This window comes from Musca vetustissima, unplaced genomic scaffold (assembly GCF_032173495.1).
Source record: "Musca vetustissima isolate MV318-11 ecotype Yass unplaced genomic scaffold, APGP_CSIRO_Mvet_v1 utg47068, whole genome shotgun sequence".
NCBI classification, from domain to species: Eukaryota; Metazoa; Arthropoda; class Insecta; order Diptera; family Muscidae; genus Musca; species Musca vetustissima.
This window is the reverse complement of record NW_026875596.1, coordinates 91,790-111,562: the sequence shown is the minus strand read 5'-3', so window position 1 is coordinate 111,562 and position 19,773 is coordinate 91,790. Positions and strand designations below refer to the sequence as shown.

Here is a 19,773-nt window from a genome sequence, read left to right as displayed (position 1 = left end):
ACCATTAAAATAACAGCTGCACAAACAAGATGCCATCGATTTTCACCTACATATAACACCTTATCAACCCACCTAATCTACTTTACATATATCGAAATTTTTTTAATTGTTTTTTTAATTAATGCGATGATATTGTAAATAACTCTGTGAAATGTTTCAAGTATTCTGTTCATTTATTTTTAAGTACAAAATATTAGTTTTTTTATAAATAATAGTTAAACAAAAATAGACAAATATAAAAAATCACAAAAATGAATTGGAGTTTTATTTTTTGTTCATTAATTATATTAATTATAAATCTTGAATTGGAAATTGTTTAAACTAGTATTAAAATTTAAATTTAAACTAGTATACAAAATGTCAAAGGAAAATCTCAAGAACTCTTCAAGATATAATAGATTTATTGTGTCAGCACCAAGTGACGGCAGGAGTGATTCTCAAACTTTAAACGCATTTTTCTCGAATCAGTGTTTTACGCATGGCGGTCACGATAACTCAAAAACTAATTATCCGCGATCTCATATGAAGCGAACGGAATATCCAATTTCATCGAAACTTTGCACATCTTAATATTTTTACAAAGCCCAGATGAAGTTCGATGGGACCTAACGGTACATTTCTTCTGGTACCTCACCCACAAAGAGTCATCATTCAATCCGAATATAGAGTACATACAACTTCTTCAGGTACCTCCCTATTCTTTGATATTGCAAATAGCAAATACTGTATTGTCTAAACTTGGCAGACTTTAATATTTCTTTAAATATAGATATAGGACAATTATCGGCTATATAGCACCATCATCTGTTGTACCTCCCCCACAAAAAGTCACAAGTTTGCTAAATAATAAATTTAATCCAAAAAATTTAGAGCTACTCAAACCATAGTTCTACGGCAAACACCATTTAATTTGTATAACCTAAAATACATTTAGAGGGTTGAGAAGAATAGATCTACTTTCCGTTAAAATTTGATTGTGCGACATTTTTGGACAATAATTCCCACATATGAGTATATACATCAATAATATTGGTATACATTTAAAGGTCAACCACTCCTCTTGGATAAACTGTCCTTCCCCGGTTCCTTTTTCGAAAAAAAATTTTGCCATTTTTCTTGCCCTATATGGTCCATATTTTATTTTCCTTTGCAGATCCCCTTCCCCGTGTAAAATTTAGTCTTGTTTGGGTCATAAAATTGATCTCTACACCATCCAGAAAAATAGACAAGAATAATGTTTTTGATCCATTTTATCCTCTAAATATTAAGTGATAATTATCCTAACCTATATATGCAAAACTACATGATTGGTCAATAACTACAACTTATAATGGACAGACGGGTGTTCAAACATGTCTAGATTGACTCAGCTAGTTGAGATTACCAGCCTGTTTTTGTAATTTGTTCCGGCAGTCACACGTATCGTTCGTATTAAAACGTATACGTCGAAAATTTGGTTTTTGTAATAATTGTAAAAGCTTTCGTCTAGAAACGATTGAGCTTTTTCATTCGTTATTAACCATTAGTGCCAAAGTGTTTCTTTTGGTGTCTTGTTGCAAATTTTCCAATAGAATTATTGCAAAATGAGGGTAACTCTGTTTATTGTTTACAAACAGTTTTTTTTTTTTACATAAAAAGTGTCAAAATAGAAAATTCAAAATGTTTGGTACGATTGCAATTAATTTTAATTATAAAGAAAAGCAAAATATTCCCCATAGGAGAATACCTATGGCATTTAATGATACAGCTACATTATTCCACTTGTTATTCACTTCAAATTTATTGGATCCGAAAACAGGACGGCCAGTTGCTAATTGTGGGTAAAGTTCCATGAGATCAACCAATTTTTGGAATTGGGCAATCGTTGTCCTTTTGTTGCTAGGGGTTCAAACAATTCAATATAATTTTTTACATTTCATAGGGATATATAATTTTTTACAAACCATTTCTTCTTATATATTTCATCAGAATTTTCCATATTTGTTACGTTCTTTTCACTAACAACACACAAATTGTAATGAACAAATAGTTTTCTTTATTATTTTTTTTTAAACGAATGGTATTTTCTCTTCGTTTGTTTTTGACATTTTTGTTCGTAAATAACGCACCGTTTTGTATAACAAAAACCAAAAAAATACGAATATCAAAAGCTCTTTCCTATTTCTCACTCACTACAACCGGTAATTTGTTTGCGAAAACCAAAATGAGCAATCGTTCGTTTTTTGGACGAACGAATGGACATTTTACATTTACAAAAACAGGCTGTACGAATAGGTTTACTACAAGGTGAGTCTAGTGGCAATATTTCGCGGTTTTATAAACACGTGGGCCTATAATACACATCACAACATATTTTTCAAGGTAAACAAATATCAATCTTTATTAAAACAAGTATAAACAATATTGATATGACCGAAGCAAAAAATGCCCAAAAATCCGCCCAAGCCATAAATTTTACAAATGTTATGCCCACTTTTGGGCATAAATGCCAACTTTCGGCAACACTGAACAGGATACAACAGTTCATGTTATCAATTCCATTTGCATTGCTCAGTTATAAGAAGCTCCAACGATCGACTTCTAGCTCCCTTATTTTTATTATTTTTCTAAACCTCATTCGTAAACAATCCAACTCCTTTTTAGTCTCCATCCACCTCATTCGTAACTTTCCGTCTCCTTTTTTGACTTCTTCTTTACCGGGCATTTTGTCTTATCCCATCCCATTCGTAGCAGGTGGAACGTTTTTCAATATTTCTGCAGTCGGCGACAGTTGTATTGAATTTTTCATTTAAGGGAACCCCTTCCCCCATTCGCGATTTTAATTTTCTAGACTTTCAAAGGGCTGGTAAATCAATACCAGTGCTCGTTAAGGTTTGTAACTTTGCATATATATATATATATATATATATATTTGAAGATTTAAAAGAGAAGAAAAATAATTTACAAAAAATTTTTGTTATTGCTTTGTTGTTGTTTTTTTTTTTTTTGTAATTAAAGAAAAGTCTTTATTTTTGATGGCGGGCATGATAACTCCTCACTGGAAGATCGGAATCCGAAAATTCCAACGGTGTTAGAAAGAGTACATGTCTGGCTCTCGTATGAACTAAGATTATTGACTTCGCTCTAAAATTAACAAAATGACGGGCCTTTGAAAAAATATTTTTGGAAAATCGCCGATTTTTGACCAAGAACCAAAATAAAAAATAAGGAAGATCTTCACCGATTGGCTTTATCCTAGTTCATACGATAGCTAAACACTCACAGAGAAATGTGTAAAATTTGGAATCGATTGGGATATTAGTTTTTGAGTTATCGTGCCCGCCATTCGCATAAGAGAAAAACGTGTTTAAAGTTTGAGAAGCCCTTTAGCCGTCACTTGATGCTGACAGAATAAATCGGCTATATCTTCTAGAGTTCTTGATATTTTCACTTGAAATTTTGTAGGGACATTCCTAAATTAGTGTAGATTCGAATTATTTAACCCCGAGAATGGGGAGTCCCCTTAAACGACTTCACAATAAACATAATATTAAAATCGAACAACGTCAAAGCTTACTTCGCTTTATGGAAATATTACAAAGATGCAGACATCAAATTCTAAAAATTAAAAAACAATTCATAAGCATAACTACAATTTTACCCGTGAAAAAGACAAAATTTACAATATTCCCAAAAAATATATATTAATACCCGTGAAAGTGGCAATATAGACCTAGTGTCTCATGTCACTTTAAAATTCCTCCCCTAATTGTGGTGGAATTGACATATGGCAACGTATGTCTGAAGAAGAAGACTTCACAATAAAACCCAAAAATAAAAAAAATTAAAACTCGAAGTTGAAAAAAATTAAAAAAATTAAGAAATATTACGTATACAAAAATTAAATAATTTATAAATTATACGTAATTCCGGGGTACAACAAGGAGTACTATTTACAAAATTCACAATGACTGGTACTTTCAGTGAAAATTCAAATCGAAAAGAGGTCCATTCATTATCACGGACCTGACTAATCAAACAGTATGAAAAAAAAATATTATACTATTTAATTAAATCATATTAGTTAAATCCAGTAAGATGTAAACGAGAACGTAAATTCTCTTATTTTATAGACCATAGAACAATGTGTTATCATGTTATAGTGAATAACAAAACGAAGTGTCTTTCAATGAACTAGTTCGTTCCGGAACTACAAACAGCTGATCAACTGTGTTCAAATTGTGATCAGCTGTTGGTTGGTCCTCCTCTCGTTTGTTTTGATTCTCATTCGCCACGGTTGGTCCTCGTCTCGTTTGCTTTCAACTTCATTCGCCAGGTTGGTCCTCGGCTCGTTTGCTTTCACCTCAGGTTTACAGGGTTGTAATTAGCAAACTCTGAATGTGAGCTACCCTTGCTGGTAATATTACACTTATTACGCTTATATATCCCTAAAGTCGACACAATAAAACCAAAAATAGAAAAAAATTAAAACTCGAAAGTTGGAAGAAATTTAAACAATTAAAAGAAATATTACATATACAAAAATTAAATAATTTATAAATTCTACGTAATTCCGGTGTACAACAAGGAGTACTATTTACAAAATTCACAATGACTGGTACTTTCAGTGTTAAATTGAAATCGAAAAAAGGTCAATTCATTGTCAAGGACCTGACTAATCAAACAACAATAGCAGATCTCAAGCAACGTATTGCCGAGCTAACCCAAATCAAGGAACAACATTTGCACATGCTTATGGGTTTTCCGCCAAGGCCATTGGATGTGACACAAAATGTACAGCAAACCCTGCAGGCAGCTGGTATCTGTAATGGTGAGACATTGATTGTCGAGGAGAAGGAAGCCGCTGCATCCGTTGCAGCGCCTAGCATTGAGGATGATGAAGCATTGGCTCGGCGTTTGCAGGAGGAGGAAGAAAATGAGCTAAGGCAATTGGTGGCTGCCGCTACAAACCCCACGGACAGTGGTGGTGCAGAACGTTTAACTGCACTGCCTAACGACACCACCGTGGGTGGTGGCAGTTCTGGCGGTAATTTGAACGGAATACTCCTAAAGAAAGTTGTACCTGCAGACAACTCATGTCTGTTCACCAGTATACGTTTCGTATTGAATGGTAAAATCGACAATGAAGGCAGTGAAATGATGCGTCACATCATTGCCCAAGAAGTTGCCGCAAATCCTCAGGAGTACAATGATGCGGTCTTGGGTAAATCAAATTCGGAGTATTGTGCTTGGATACAGAAGCCGGATTCGTGGGGTGGTGCCATTGAAGTGGCCATACTTTCCAATTACTATGGCGTCGAAATTGATGTCGTTGATATACAAAACGCCATTATAAATCGTTTTGGAGAGGATAAAAACTATGGAATACGAGTATTTTTGTTATTCGATGGTATACACTATGATCCATTGTATTTGGAAACGGAGGTAGGTTTCTTTCTTTGCTAGAATAATATTGTGTTGTTATATAATTTTAGTTTGTTTGTCTTGCTTAGGAACAGGGGGATGAAAGTGTGTGTTTCGAATTCGTATTGAAAGTTAGTGTGTTACGAAAAGAAATATATAAACATGCATTTTTTGTTTTATTGCACACACTCACACACACTTACATACATAAATGTTATAATTAAATATATGTAGGCATATAATAGATAAGGTGTGGACTTCAGAGCTCATAATGGGGGTAATAACCTTAAAGAAAAGTAATATGTGTGTTTACAAAACAACGAACTGGTATCCCATGTATTGTGTCAAGGACAAACAATACTGTATGTGGTAGAATATATTTACAAAAACACCATTTGAGAATTCTGGAAAAAAATATTTTTTAAAAAGGTAACACCCTAGAACGGTTGAAAAATATTTAAAAAAAAACATTTTTTGAAAATCCACGCTCAGAGAATTTATGAAAAATATTAGAAGACCACGATGTTTGTTTTGTGAATATAATAACTTAGAAAACGATTTATTTTTTAAAAAATCCTCGCTTTTAACATTTATGACTTGGAAATCCAGACTCCTTGTATTCCACTCTCTAAAATGTCATTAAACAATTTTTGATGTTGTTCGAAAAAAATGGTTTAAAAAAACATTCTCTGGGAGTCATTAAAAAATCATTTAAAACCCGCGCTCTGAGTGTCCTTAATAGTTGCTAGGTATTACAATTTTGTTAGGCATTAAAAAATTCTGTTTCAATTGTATCTAATAAAAAATAAATAATTAAAATTTTCCTTTTTCTTTATTTTTCAGAGTGGAGTTCCCGCTACCATCTTCCCCATTGAAGAAATTGGCGTCTACCAACAAGCCGAACAATTGGCCAAGGAAGCCAAATCATCGCGTCAATTTACAAATGTCGACAAATTTTCCTTGCGCTGTTTACAGTGTGGCATTGCCATGGTGGGTCAAGTACAGGCCACACAACATGCCAAAAGTACCGGCCATACAAATTTCGGAGAAATATAATATCCTCTAATATTGGGTGCCCTCTACATGTTTGCCTTTTGCGTTTTTATCTATTATCTAATAACACAATGGTTTATGCCCACATCTATGTTATAACACATATACAAGCAATTTATCTTTCAACCTGAACTAAAGGATATTAACAACAACAACAAAAACAGACGAAACAAAACAAAAAAAGCGAAGACAAATTTCTCTTCTTTAAAAATGTGTTATTAATGTTTTGTGTTTCGCACATCTAAACAAAATAGTTTTATACTATATATACTCTACCTATCATCATAGTTTTGTAGGTGCCTTATGTGCTACCTAACTCCTATCGTACATATACCATTATGAACCTCATCTCTTTATGGACAACAACAAACAACCGCTATTAACTATTTATGCATCTCTCCCGACAAAGATTTCCTCTTTCATAACACACACACACACAACAATGCGTAGCTAAACAAAAATGAACATCACGGGCTTTTGGGCTTTGTAACAGAATAAAATATATACATATTTGATTTAGAAGCAACAACAATTTTGTCAGCTAACAAGATATTATTTATGAAGTAAAATATTTTCTCTAAAAAAATTATTTGTTAAATTATTATTTTTGTATTTAATTTTTTATTTCAATATGAATTTTAAAAATAGATTACAAAAAAAGAAACTGGAGATGTGTATTATTACTAAGATAAAAAAAAATCGTGATTTTCGGTATAATCGTTACTCAAGAAAATAAAATAAAAAGAAAATCGGGATTTTTGGTAGGCTTGTTTTTTGAAAATGTTCGTTAAACAAATTCATGATTATTAGTAGAATCGCTCTTGAAGTTCGCTCTGAAAAGTTCCATTGAAAAATCCACGCCTATTGTTATCATGGCTCTTGAAAAATTTTATTAAAAATACACATTGATTCGTAGGATCGACCTTAAAAAGTTTTTAATCCACATTTATTGTAAGTATTGTCCTGGGATAGGTCCTGAAAAGTTTCTTTAAAAAATCCACGTTTTTAGGTAGGATTGCTCCTGAAAAGTGTTTTTAAAAATCCAAGCTTATTGGTAGGATGGTTCCCAAAAAATAAACTTCAATACATCCACGATGAATTCTTAAAAAAATACGTATAGGTGGGATTGGTCCTGAAAAGTTTCTTTAAAAAATCCACGCTTATAGTTAGGATTGGTCCTGAAAAGTTTCTTTAGAAAATCCACGCTTATTATTTGGATGGGTCCTGAAAAATTTCTTTAAAAATCCACGCTTATTGATATGATGGACCCCGAAAAAATAGCCTTGAATAAATCCACGATAATTATTTAAATGATCATTAAAAATTGGCTTTAAAAATCCACAGAGTAGTTCTTCACAAAAAAGTCCTTTAAAATCCGAGTGGTTTTGTGGAATAATCCTAGAAAAGCATTATTAAAAAAATCCACGTGTATTGTCTGAATTATCCTTGGAAAATAGTCTTTAAAAATCCACGCTATCTGGCGGAATGGTCTATGTAAAATAATATTCAAAAACATCAACGATTATTGGCTGAATGAACAAATGTCTGAAGAGTCCACTTCTATTGGCTAAATGACCCTTGAAAAAATGTATTAAAAAAAATGCACCCTGAAATTTATTTTTAAAAATACAGTTGTTGTTGTTGTAGCAGCTCTTTTGCTTTTACATGATGGGCTGATATGACAGACTTTGGCCGAGTAAGACTCACGTCATTTTAGATCGTAGACCCCTCTGTCGTGGAAACGATCCCTCTGTTGTTGTTGCCTCTTTCGTGTAAAACACAGTAATGTCCCTTATTCATTTGATTTTTTAAATCAAATCTTTTTGGTTCATTGGACCTTAAAATGTTTAAAAAAAATCCAAAAGGCCGTTAAAATGTTCTTTAAAAACTGAAACTTATGCCTCGGTTGGACCGTGATAAAATAGTTTTATACGGATTTTTAATAACTATCGTTTTCCCTTACCGGTATCTTGCCAGTTCATCCGATATCCTTATTTATAGTCTAAATTTTATTCCTGTCTGCATGGAAGGTAGACGATCACTAATGTCAACCGACCACCATCATTTAAAACTTCGCAATTATTCTTTAATTATTATACATATATTTATTTCACTATTACCCATACAATGACATTTATGAAAAAAAAGAATTTTAATTAATTCTATGATGATGATACCCATGGTGGAGTCATTGGTGCAGGATTTTGTAAATATGACATGACAACAGCACTAACACTCAACATGAATGATGATAGAACCTAAAAGAAAAAAACATAATTTAATATATCTACAATATATCCAATAAAGTTCTCAAGATATCTACCTGTTTAGCATCGTCACTAACACGAGAACTGGCAAAGCTAATACACGAACAATACAAAGCAAACCAAGCACACCATTTCAACTTCATCATAAGACCACACATGGAAAAGATCATTCCTGAAAAAATAATGAATATCACAAATTAATAATTAACAGCCGAATTTAATTCAAGTATCCATTTTTTATTTTACACATACCCAAGATGTTCATATAGTCTGGTGTCAAATCTTCATTTCCAGTGCCACTGCCATTTTGTCCCTGGGCCTGTGGTGCCTTGTAACGATTTACTTTTTCCTTGCGTCTGGGATCAACTGTGGCATTCATTTTTGTATTTTAATTTATTTATTATTTGGCACTGCACCTATTTGTTAATTAATAATTAACTGAAAAAAGAAACTGGGTCAGTCGTGTCGATGGTTAACAGGAATGATAAAAAATCTTTGATTAGAAATGTCAAAATACAGATGACAAGCAGACTTTGCTGGCAAATGCATTTTATTAGTAATGCGGTTGGCAACACTATTCAAAACTAAGCAATTTATCGTCCAACTAATTCGTATGTTTAGTACTATTTTAGAACTGTTTAATAAAATTATATTGTATTTGTTAAAATATATACGAATTCAAAAATATATAAAAGATTAATATCCCCTTATTTTCCCCCAACATTTATTCATACAATTACGTGGCAAATTATCGATAAATCAATATATCGATTATTTAGTTATGCGTTACGTTCTTCAGTAATTATAATATATTGTCTTCCTAACTGTCACTTGAAAACAAACGGTTTTACACTTTTTCCTTTTCTTCAACATTTCCCAGACAAATTCATTTAATTTTTGTCAAAATGAGTGTTCGCTGCGAATATTTTTTGTCAATTATCTCTGATATTGAAGAAAATGTTGAAAACTTGGTATGTAAATTATTGAAAAACATAATATTTTATCTAATATTTGTGCATATTTAGAATACTGAGGCGTTGCGCAAAATGGCGAAGGGCTTCCCTAAACTTGAACGTTACATACACGACCAAGAGCCAGGCATTTTTGATATGGTTTTGAAGTGGTTCAGTACGTTTTTGGTAAGTTAGGTTGCCGCGTGTATTTAATTACCATTCTTGTCCCAAAATTACATATCTCTAAATAACTTTGACATTAACAAAACTTTAACCAAATTCTAATTATGTTTATCTTTATTGTCATTTGCAGAATTTTCAAGATTTCATTAATCCACATGAAAAGAAATTGCTGCAACAATATGAGAGAGTCGCCATCATTGTCATTACATATATAATAGAATATCTGCAACATACAACAGACGACGTTTCAGAATATCATTATAAATTACTAAAAATGTTAGATAAACTTTTGCACAAACTTCCGCCAAATATTCTAGAGAGATGTAATAAATATGAAAGTGGAACCATGTAAGAGAAAACAAATTTTCAATAAAAAAATATATATTACTCTTTTAATTTATTTTACAGAGCATACCTATGGCAACCAAACGCATATGGAATTGATTACAAGACACATGAATTAATTTTAAAAATATTTTCCATATTGATGAAATATATCAACAGGGACAAATGGAATTTAGAGTTTGAAGAAATTAAATATCTAAATTTGAATATAAACGAAATTGAATTAGAATATGTTATTATGCAAACGGAACATTCTTCATTATCCTTAAAGGTAAGGTGCTTATTTAAGTTTTGTTGAAGTTTTATTTGAATTATTTTTTTTATTTCATTATAGGCAAGACGAGAATTTTTATACAATTACAATAATATACAAAATAATAGCAAATTTGTTTTATTTTATTGTGATTACATTACAATTGGAAATAAATACGATATATTTAAACGCCTGGTAAGTTGCATGGAAATATTTATTTTAATTTTATAACAATTGTAAATAAAACCTTTTCTAGAATTCGGAAAAATTTTGGTTAGAGTTAGATAAGCAAACGCTATCATTTGAAGGACGCATTAAACCTGGCCCAAATAGGCCTTACGAAAACATCGAGGGAAATGTCAATGTTATTAAAATGGAGATGTAAGTTGAATTTTAAAATAATATTAATTCAAATTCAAAAAAATGATTACCACGGTTAATGATAGCATGAATTTTAAACTGAATATACCATACATTGATCTTCCAACAATATTTTTTGGATTTTTTAACTATAATTTATATTTGTCTATATCAACGAATAGAGTAGATTTTTTTTATTAATTTTTGAACTGTTGTTGTTATTTTTTTAATTTTTTTTTCAATTTGTTAGCAATGATGCCATTTTGGCGGTCTACTTCAATGAATCACATTTTGATTGTCCTCATATTATACCAAATGAGCAAATAATACAAATATTTATGACAACGCAAGAACTCGATCGTCTTTGTAGCCATGAAATTATTCAATATTTTCTAAATATTGTATTGACTAAAGGTAATTTTCAATATTATATATTTGAATAACATTATATAAATAATAATTTTATTTATTTACAGAAACACCGCTGTTAGATGACAATAGCAATGCTTTGAATTCTATGCAAGGTAATATATTAATTTCAAAAGAGTATTATTTACACAATCGTCTGATGTGACAGTTTTGGAGCAAGTGGCATCCGCTTCGCTCTATTGATCCACACCAACTGAAGACTGCATTTTTCAAAGTCAACAATGAATTCAAACATTTTATAATTTAATATTTTGATTTTTCAGATAATTCAAATAATTTATCCATAAATAATTCAATATCCAAGCAACCAATAACATGGGATGAATCCGACTTTCAGTCAGACGATGAAATATTAATATCTCCAGGTAATCAATTTGCATTATTGAAATAATTACACTATTAATAATACTATTACAGGTGTAATTGAGAATATTATACATAGACTATCTGAAGATATAATGAATGATGAGGCAAACCAGCAGGAACTACACCATACTAATATTTCACCTATTATGACTTCTCCAGTAATTGCAAGTAGTGTTATTGATATTAGCGAGAGTCTGACGCAAGGACATACCTGTCATATTCAAGCTTCTGATAGTCTTAATACAAATCGTTCCAAAGAACTTCATGGAAATTCAAATGATATCTTTGATGAATCTTTGAATTGTTCTGAAACAATAAATGATGCGGCAAACCAACGGAAAATAAACAATTATAATATTTCATCTATTATGACTACTCCTGTAACCACCAAAAAACGTAAAAGTTTCGTAAAATATACACACCCTTTACGGAAAATCTCTACAAAAAGAAATCGTACAAATGAAAGCGACGAAGAGTATCGCCCGTACAAAAAGCCCAAGAAACGTTCAAATAACAACAAAAATAGGTAAAAACTAAATCTATTTTATATCTATCCTCTATATATTTTAATGTAATTTATTTGTAGAAAATCTGAAAACACTGTGAAGGAGAAATATAATAAAAACATTCAGATAAATAAAGTACAATGTAACGAGAAATTATGCGAGAAATTAAACGAAGTTGATATTAGCGAGAGTTTAATTCAAAGAAGTACTCCTAACTTTCAAGATACTGATGATGGTCACAAACAATCAACTTCTATAAATGGTAGAAAAGAAATACAAGGAAATTACAAGAATGTCATAGATGATCCTTTGGAATGCCCTGATGTAAGTTTTAATATCAATTAAAATTAAATTCAGAAATTTTGCAATTTTTATTTGCCAGCATGAACATCGGAAATCATTTTTTTTTTCAGAAATTTCAGAAATATGCCTATGTTTAATGAATGATTTTTTTCTCCCTAGTTTCAGAAATTCCGAGAAGGCATTGAAGGAAGAACATTATTACAAAGCTCACACAATAATCCCAATAAATCAACACACTTGTTAGACGCTGGAGAAAGTGTAATTTTTGATTTATTAAGAAGTTGCGAAAATACATTAAATGAATTACCAGAACTAGCTTTAGGAAATACGCCTTCAACAAATGTTACTATCAATGAAACAGATGTTTCATCAAATGTCGACGATATTTCAAAACAATTTAACAACAATTTAAGAAGTTTGACAAGTATTGGAAATATAAATTTAGATAATGGAAGACTATCCAAAACAAAAGCTACACAAAAAGAGAGCCAAGGAGTTTCACATAATAGTAATTTGGGAAATATAGAAATCAATTTAAATAAGGAAAATAAAAATCATAAAAGAAATGTGCGACGTGGTATGTCAATTTTAAGACAGATTAGATTATAATAAAATTATTGAAATTAATTTGTAGCAAAAGGTGTTAAACAATGTTTATTCGTTTATTATTTCTCTTTCTAAATTCTTTTACAGAAGAAAATAACAAATCGAAGATAAAACAAAATCCGAAAGAACCAATGGAAGATGCTAAGTATTTAAATACTAGAAAAGGTTTGCGCCCTACTAAACCAATTAAATACGATGATTTTGATTCTTCATCTACGCTAAGCGATGGTTCAGAGAACTCTCCAAAAGGAAATAAAACAAAGAGGAATTTAAAGAGAAAAAATATAACTAAAATTGAGTTATGTGAAACAAGTGAGTAGAAAGCATTATTTATCTTCAAATATTAAGTACAACGATTAACATTAAAATCGGGAACTTATTTCGTATTTTATGATTAGATTTATGACCGTTTTAAAACTTTGATCCCTCTTGGAATGATCAGTGCCCGAATGCACTAAATTTATATTTAGTTTCAATATTAAGGATGAAAGTGGATGGTCTATTCGCTATATACGAGATCAGAATCTTACAATGAAACAAAATTTTAAATATATTTTTTTAATAATCTTACAGATAAGAAGAAGCGACCGGGCATAAAAGGAAATACAAAAGCACCAACATCTTCAAACGATTTAAACACAAGAAACCCTTTACATCCTGATATACTATCTAACAACGAGGATTCTGATTGTATAATAATCCTAAGTAATGACTCAATGATTTCTCCTGATGTAAATGAAAAAACCAGAAAAGATTCAAAAAAATTAAAAAGAAACAGTATTGAATTATATGAAATAAGTGAGTAAGAGGAATTAAAAAATGATCAGATTGAAATTAATTTTTTTTTGTTTTATATTTTGTACACGCAATGTAGATATGTAATATTTTTTTAAATGAAAATGAAAAATGAATTAATACTACAAATAATGTTTAGGATAGATATGTAGTTGGTTACAGAAATATGTGTTTATTTGTAAAGTTTCTCCAAATGAAAAAAAAATACAAAAACTAAATAAATTACACCTTTTATTACATTAAGTCTTTGATGTTGTAGTTTTTAGAATCCAATAATTGGTATACTAATTCATTACTCTCAATTTAAGAAAATTTTTAAAATTATTTTTATTATTTTCATAGATCTAAGCACATAATAATGTCGGCCTCTTAATTTCCTATTCACACAATGTTTCAAAATTATTTTTATTCATCTATTTTTAACCTTTGTAAATTTTTGTTTTAGAATCGTTTTTTTAAGTAGATTTAACTTAATTTAACTTAATTAAAATCTCAGTATTTTTTCATATTTTAATTTAGATGTTTCAAAATATACCAAAACAATTGAAAGGCAATTAAATCGTTTAAGATTGAGCCTCAACAATACCGGCGACAATATTGATATAGAAAATATTTGTCAAATAACTAAAAATATTGTTGTTGTTTCAAGAGAACAACAAAAACAAATTAAAAACTACATAGCCGATATTGAATGCTGGAAGGAACATATAAGAATCCAATATCAATTATATATACAACGAAGTAAAAAAATTCAACGGTAGGTGTAAAATAATGTTTCAAAAATTAAGCAGTTTTAAAACTACGAAAATAATTTAATTGCAAAAAAAAATCTCTTCCAATGAGAATCCAAAATACCAAATTGCACCATAAAATATACACAAAAACACAAACATTTTGGAGGTACTGTCTGATACCCTAAAAAAGTGGACCAATACTGTTAATTTTTAGTAGAAAGATTGGCTAACCAATGACCACTGAGTTCAATATAGGCCGATAACCCACTTTAGGACGTTTTTAATTAATTTAATTTTTCTTTCAATAGATTTCAAACGAATGCCGAACAATTATTATATACCTTGCAGGAAAATACTGATATACTAAATATTGGAATTAACGAAAAATGTGAACGATTGGTGAGACAATTTCAGGAAATAGTAAATGAACTTGAAATAGAACAAAATAGTGAATCGTATTCAAATTTGTAATTTGTTTTGTTGTCATAATATATTTAATGATAATAATTTATAATATGCAAATATTTAATGGGTTTGTATAAACAATTGATAGTAGCACAATTAAAAAATCATGAAAATGTTAATGATTTAAATGATTGAATAAAAATATATTCCTTCTATTCAACAACTCGTAACAAAACAGCATTAAAAAAAAGCAAAGTAATTAGTCCAACCAAGTTAAACTATGTCATAAGCACTCTTTTAACCAACAAACGAGATAGCCCACTTGGTAGATGTAATATGTTACAATTATTACTACTGGGCTTATAAAAAACTAACGCATTCTACAAAGGCCTCTATTCACATTAACCATAAATAAAATTAAAATTAAGGCCACGAAAACCAACCACCCTAATGTTCGTAAATACAGCATATCATTCAATTTCATTTTTCATTTAACACATTACACCTTTTAGCACTCCCATTTGAAATTAATACTTAGACGCATATTATTATTTTGGTATTTAAGCTTAATTGTTTTTGTTTTTTATTATTGTATAAATATAATTTTTTTACTAATATTCGCTTTAAAAATAATAACAGAAAAAATGAAAGAATGAAAAAGAAAACTAACAGCTAACATGTGAGCGCAGGTATTTACTATACAGCTATCATAATTCAAGCTCTTTTGCAATTAACGGTTCCGATAATGCCAGAGGCGACGTCGACGAACCACTGGAATCATACACTGCAGGTGTTATATATTTAACAATGGTAAATATATAACCAGGTATATAGACATATGTCGAATACAATATCACACCCAGTGTAGTTGCAAATAGACAATCTGGAAGGAAAAAGAAAAAAAGAGTTAAAATGAATCATTTGGTGGTAACTGATAAGCAAACCAAAAATATGTATTGTCATCGGTATCAATAAAAAATGTGCGATATTAAAAAGAAAATGGTGGGAAGTGGTTTAACATTACCTAGTAAATTCATTTTGTTTTTTTTTATCAACATGCCATTGTCAATAAATAAATTTTATAACTGATATTGCCGAAGAAGAAACCGGTAAACATTTGTTCTATTCTATTTTACACTGTCATAAAGAGTGGTTTGTTCGTATAAACTCTTTTAACCAAATAGATGAAATTGTATTGCAATGGGTTTATGTTATATAGTTTATAATGATCCAATTTGTGTAACAAAAATAAACATTCAAATATATAAATTAAGTTTCCAAACCCATTGGGAGCAATACTATACTGTCACAATGATAATTTTAGAAAGGTCTGGATGTACCAAGAAAGTAGACATTTTCCAAAAAGAAAATATTTTAATTATTCTATGGACAAAATTCCGAAAATCTTAAAATAAAAAAAATGAAAGACTGATGTAAGTGAGGTGCATAGTGGTCTGATAAAGGATATTTGCTACCCTATCGAAATTTCAAATCATTTAGAAAATGTGTAGAAAATCTTAAAAATACCGTAAATTGGGTGGCTACCGTTATATGGGCGCCATACATAAAGAAGAACCGACATAGACACTGAGTTTTTGTAAACTCGACATTGTCACCACTTATAAATTCATTCTATTTTTTAGTTTTTTAATCATGTTCCCACATTTTTCTATCGTTGATATAAAAATGAATTATTAACACTTTAAAAATTCGAGTACATATTTGATACATTTTCCACTAAATCAGAATTACAAAATATAAAATTACAGTCAATTTGGCTAAAAATAACTTGCCAATATTCTCACAAATTAAACACAATTAGAATCCAAAATATCAGATTACAGCGATTCTGTTGAAACCCGTGTCCAAAATACTTCAATTCCGAAATTTGGGCCATACCGCTAAATTTGATAGTTAGATTTCCTGCTCAATTAGAATAAAAAATATAAAATTTCAGCCAAAATTTTTAAAATTCTAAAAATCTGAAGATTTCGATATATTGGAGCTATCCCAAATGTAGCTCACAATAGATTATTTTCGTAGATTTTCTATCTAGTAAGAATACTGAAATTACAGCCAATTCGGTTGATAATAATCGAAACATAGAAAAATGGTTATACCTTATATGAAGGATACAGATAAAGGTGGAATTTTAATAATTTTTTTAGGAATATTTCCTACCAAATGAGCACCCAAAATATCGAAGAAAAACTAATTCGTTTGAAAACTATACTAGGGAGGTCACGTTATATTATATTGATAATTTTGAATTGAAACCAGAAAATTCGATTTGCGTGGTTGCAATTTCAATTTGCGTCGGTGCCTGATTAGCATCTTTTCCGTCGTTTAGCATTTTTACAACTTCTGGCAACACTGGACGTCCCCGGTACGTTAACACAATTTCAAAATTTGCTTAGTTTTCAATATTTTCCCCAGTAAATTAAATTTATTGGTATTTTGTATATGTATAGAAAAAGGTGATTCGATTTGCGTCCCGATTCTCTGGCCCCCATTTACGAGGCAAGTCGGGGCTCTAGTGTATTTGAATACCAAAAAACCTAGAAGTAGTAACAATGTATGTACACAATTTTAAATTTCTATCTTAATTTTTTGTGCTCTATTGTGATTTCAACAGACAGAAGGACTATTCTGTTTACGAATATGTATAATTTATGGGGTCTTAGGTAAATATTTTGAGCTGTTGTAAACAGAATACCAAATTGAATATACACTCCACCTTGTAAGGGAAGAATACATATCATATTATTAACTATAAACAAATTAATTTTTATTGATTTTTTTAGCACTTTTTATTGATACATTTTTAAATTTTTTAGCACTTTCTAGAAATTTTCAACAAAATCCAACACTTTTTCTCAATAAAGATTTGGCAACACTAACCATAACAAAGGCCCAAGTATGCAGTTTTGCTTCCCAAAAATATTATAATTTTTAATGCCGGATATACTTTTATTGTATTTCTTCACCGCACAAATTTCAACCATTTCACAAAATTCCGTGTTTCGTAACACTCGTTAATTCTTCTTGATGGCGACCAATAACCTTGTTTCACTTTCTGAGTTTTTAACAACACTATGTGACACAATTCGTTGAGAATAACAATACTGTGTTTAATTTCGCACATTTCTTCTCACCGCAAAATTTTATGTTGTTCTTCTTGTTGCAATTATCTCATGTGCATATGCAATATAGGTAGTTCATCTGTTGAGTTGCCATTGCCAATAACTTACTTAAAAATACTTTTTCCCATGGCTCACACATCGACAAGTATGTGTTCAATTCGTAGAGCATATGCAGCCATTTGATGTATCGTATAAATCGATGAAATGAATCCTTGAGCTTATGGAACATTGTGTCGCCGTTGTCCGCACTATACACTGGTTGAAACTATACTAACTTCTTATTTTTTTTGTGGTCGTTGTTGCTTCAAATCAAACCAAAAAATAAAATATAATCTATATTTGTTTTTCTTTTCGGCTGATTGAACTACTACTATAGTCGGCATTTACCATGGGGTTAAGTATGTTTGTATGTAAAATAATAAAAAAAAAACAAACGAAGTTGGTTAGGAAATGCTAACTTTATATACAAACAACATATAGTCATTCAGTCAGTCAGCTAGCCATCATATTTATATGATATTGTTCTTATCAATTACTGGATTATGTTGATAATAATAAACACGAAATGTAGTAACGCCGAACATATATGCCCAGGTGTAGTTAGATATGTATGCAATGTGTCTTCACATTAGTTGGCTGCTTACTCATGTTTACTGTATGAATGCTATTAATTTTCTTTTTTTCTCCTCCTATCTAATTATTTAATGTTGTTGTTGTTGTTGTTAGATTAAATAAATTGATGAATTAGCAAAGAGACAGTTTTCTTATCAATGCTACAAAAAGATAAACAATAAAAATGGTCTTACATTGTGCGTGTGCGGAACATTGGAACATTGTCCATAACAACACTCATGGGTCTTAGATAAAAATAGATTTTCCAATTATTTACCACATTTTTACTTTCTCTAGCCGGCGTATATTGTCTTTGGTTGCAGTTATGGAGAATAAAATATGAATTAGTTTGATCTAATCCGTAGCATATTGTTCTTTCTTCGTAGACCATCTTTCTAGAAAACACAAAGTTTAGTTGTCATTGTAACAGAGTAGTTGGGAAATGTAGTCCATTCAAAAATGATCAGTCGGTGTCACCGATAGATATGAAATTTGAAATTTTACAGGATTAATGTAGTAGAAGTCCATATATCGGAGCCTTGAAAAGTTGTTGCCGACCTCTGAACCTTGTTTAAGTTTGCTAAAAATACTATGTGCAGTGTTTAAATCTAATCGCGAACTCATTACAGGACTATTTTCTTGAACATTGAACTTAATGGAATTTAAAAGTTTTCCAAATTTTAAAACATTGTTTTGAGGAGGTAGACCGAGGAGTATATAGAACGCCCCAACCTTCGAAGGTAACCTTGTTTTGATTCGAAATAATTTACAAGTTTTATGATAGATGCCAGAAATAATAAACCGATGTTGACATATTACATTGGCAATATATTTAAAATACTTGATATACTAACTTGATACACCTGAAAATTTTTTATCGGTTAACAGCAAAAATATAATCCAAAAAACCATACTTTTGTTTTTCCAGTGTATTTTTATTTTAATTGTTCTTTGAAAGGACATATATTAGAATGTTATTATATTTAAATGTATTTATTTAATTGTATATTAATAATAGATTTTTCTTTATATACTTCTTGATGATAAAAATATATTT

At 30.3% G+C, this 19,773-nt stretch overlaps 4 protein-coding genes across 4 annotated transcripts; 2 read left to right on the top strand and 2 right to left on the bottom strand.

Moving 5' to 3' along the window:
- The first annotated feature begins 4,581 nt into the window (after nucleotides 1-4,581).
- LOC133338098 (ubiquitin thioesterase Otu1) lies at nucleotides 4,582-6,561 on the top strand. Its single transcript, XM_061546284.1, has 2 exons — nucleotides 4,582-5,424; nucleotides 6,247-6,561. Exons 1-2 carry the CDS (start codon nucleotides 4,591-4,593, stop codon nucleotides 6,457-6,459), a joined length of 1,047 nt encoding a protein of 348 aa, XP_061402268.1. The 5' UTR covers nucleotides 4,582-4,590; the 3' UTR covers nucleotides 6,460-6,561.
- A 2,041-nt stretch (nucleotides 6,562-8,602) lies between these two features.
- On the bottom strand, nucleotides 8,603-9,123 carry LOC133338099 (protein Asterix). The gene is made up of 3 exons (XM_061546285.1): nucleotides 8,976-9,123; nucleotides 8,780-8,895; nucleotides 8,603-8,714 (listed from the first exon to the last, which is right to left on the bottom strand). The coding sequence occupies exons 1-3, from the start codon at nucleotides 9,100-9,102 to the stop codon at nucleotides 8,619-8,621; spliced, it is 339 nt and encodes a 112-aa protein (XP_061402269.1). The 5' UTR covers nucleotides 9,103-9,123; the 3' UTR covers nucleotides 8,603-8,618.
- A 646-nt stretch (nucleotides 9,124-9,769) lies between these two features.
- On the top strand, nucleotides 9,770-13,833 carry LOC133338114 (uncharacterized protein MAL13P1.304-like). Its single transcript, XM_061546299.1, has 12 exons — nucleotides 9,770-9,862; nucleotides 9,990-10,207; nucleotides 10,268-10,475; nucleotides 10,714-10,838; nucleotides 11,068-11,231; nucleotides 11,294-11,341; nucleotides 11,510-11,611; nucleotides 11,664-12,138; nucleotides 12,199-12,442; nucleotides 12,581-12,998; nucleotides 13,115-13,339; nucleotides 13,601-13,833. The coding sequence occupies exons 1-12, from the start codon at nucleotides 9,770-9,772 to the stop codon at nucleotides 13,831-13,833; spliced, it is 2,553 nt and encodes an 850-aa protein (XP_061402283.1).
- A 1,835-nt stretch (nucleotides 13,834-15,668) lies between these two features.
- Nucleotides 15,669-18,382, bottom strand: LOC133338113 (serine palmitoyltransferase small subunit A). Its single transcript, XM_061546298.1, has 2 exons — nucleotides 18,213-18,382; nucleotides 15,669-15,844 (listed from the first exon to the last, which is right to left on the bottom strand). The coding sequence occupies exons 1-2, from the start codon at nucleotides 18,331-18,333 to the stop codon at nucleotides 15,669-15,671; spliced, it is 297 nt and encodes a 98-aa protein (XP_061402282.1). The 5' UTR covers nucleotides 18,334-18,382.
- Nucleotides 18,383-19,773: the final 1,391 nt, after the last annotated feature.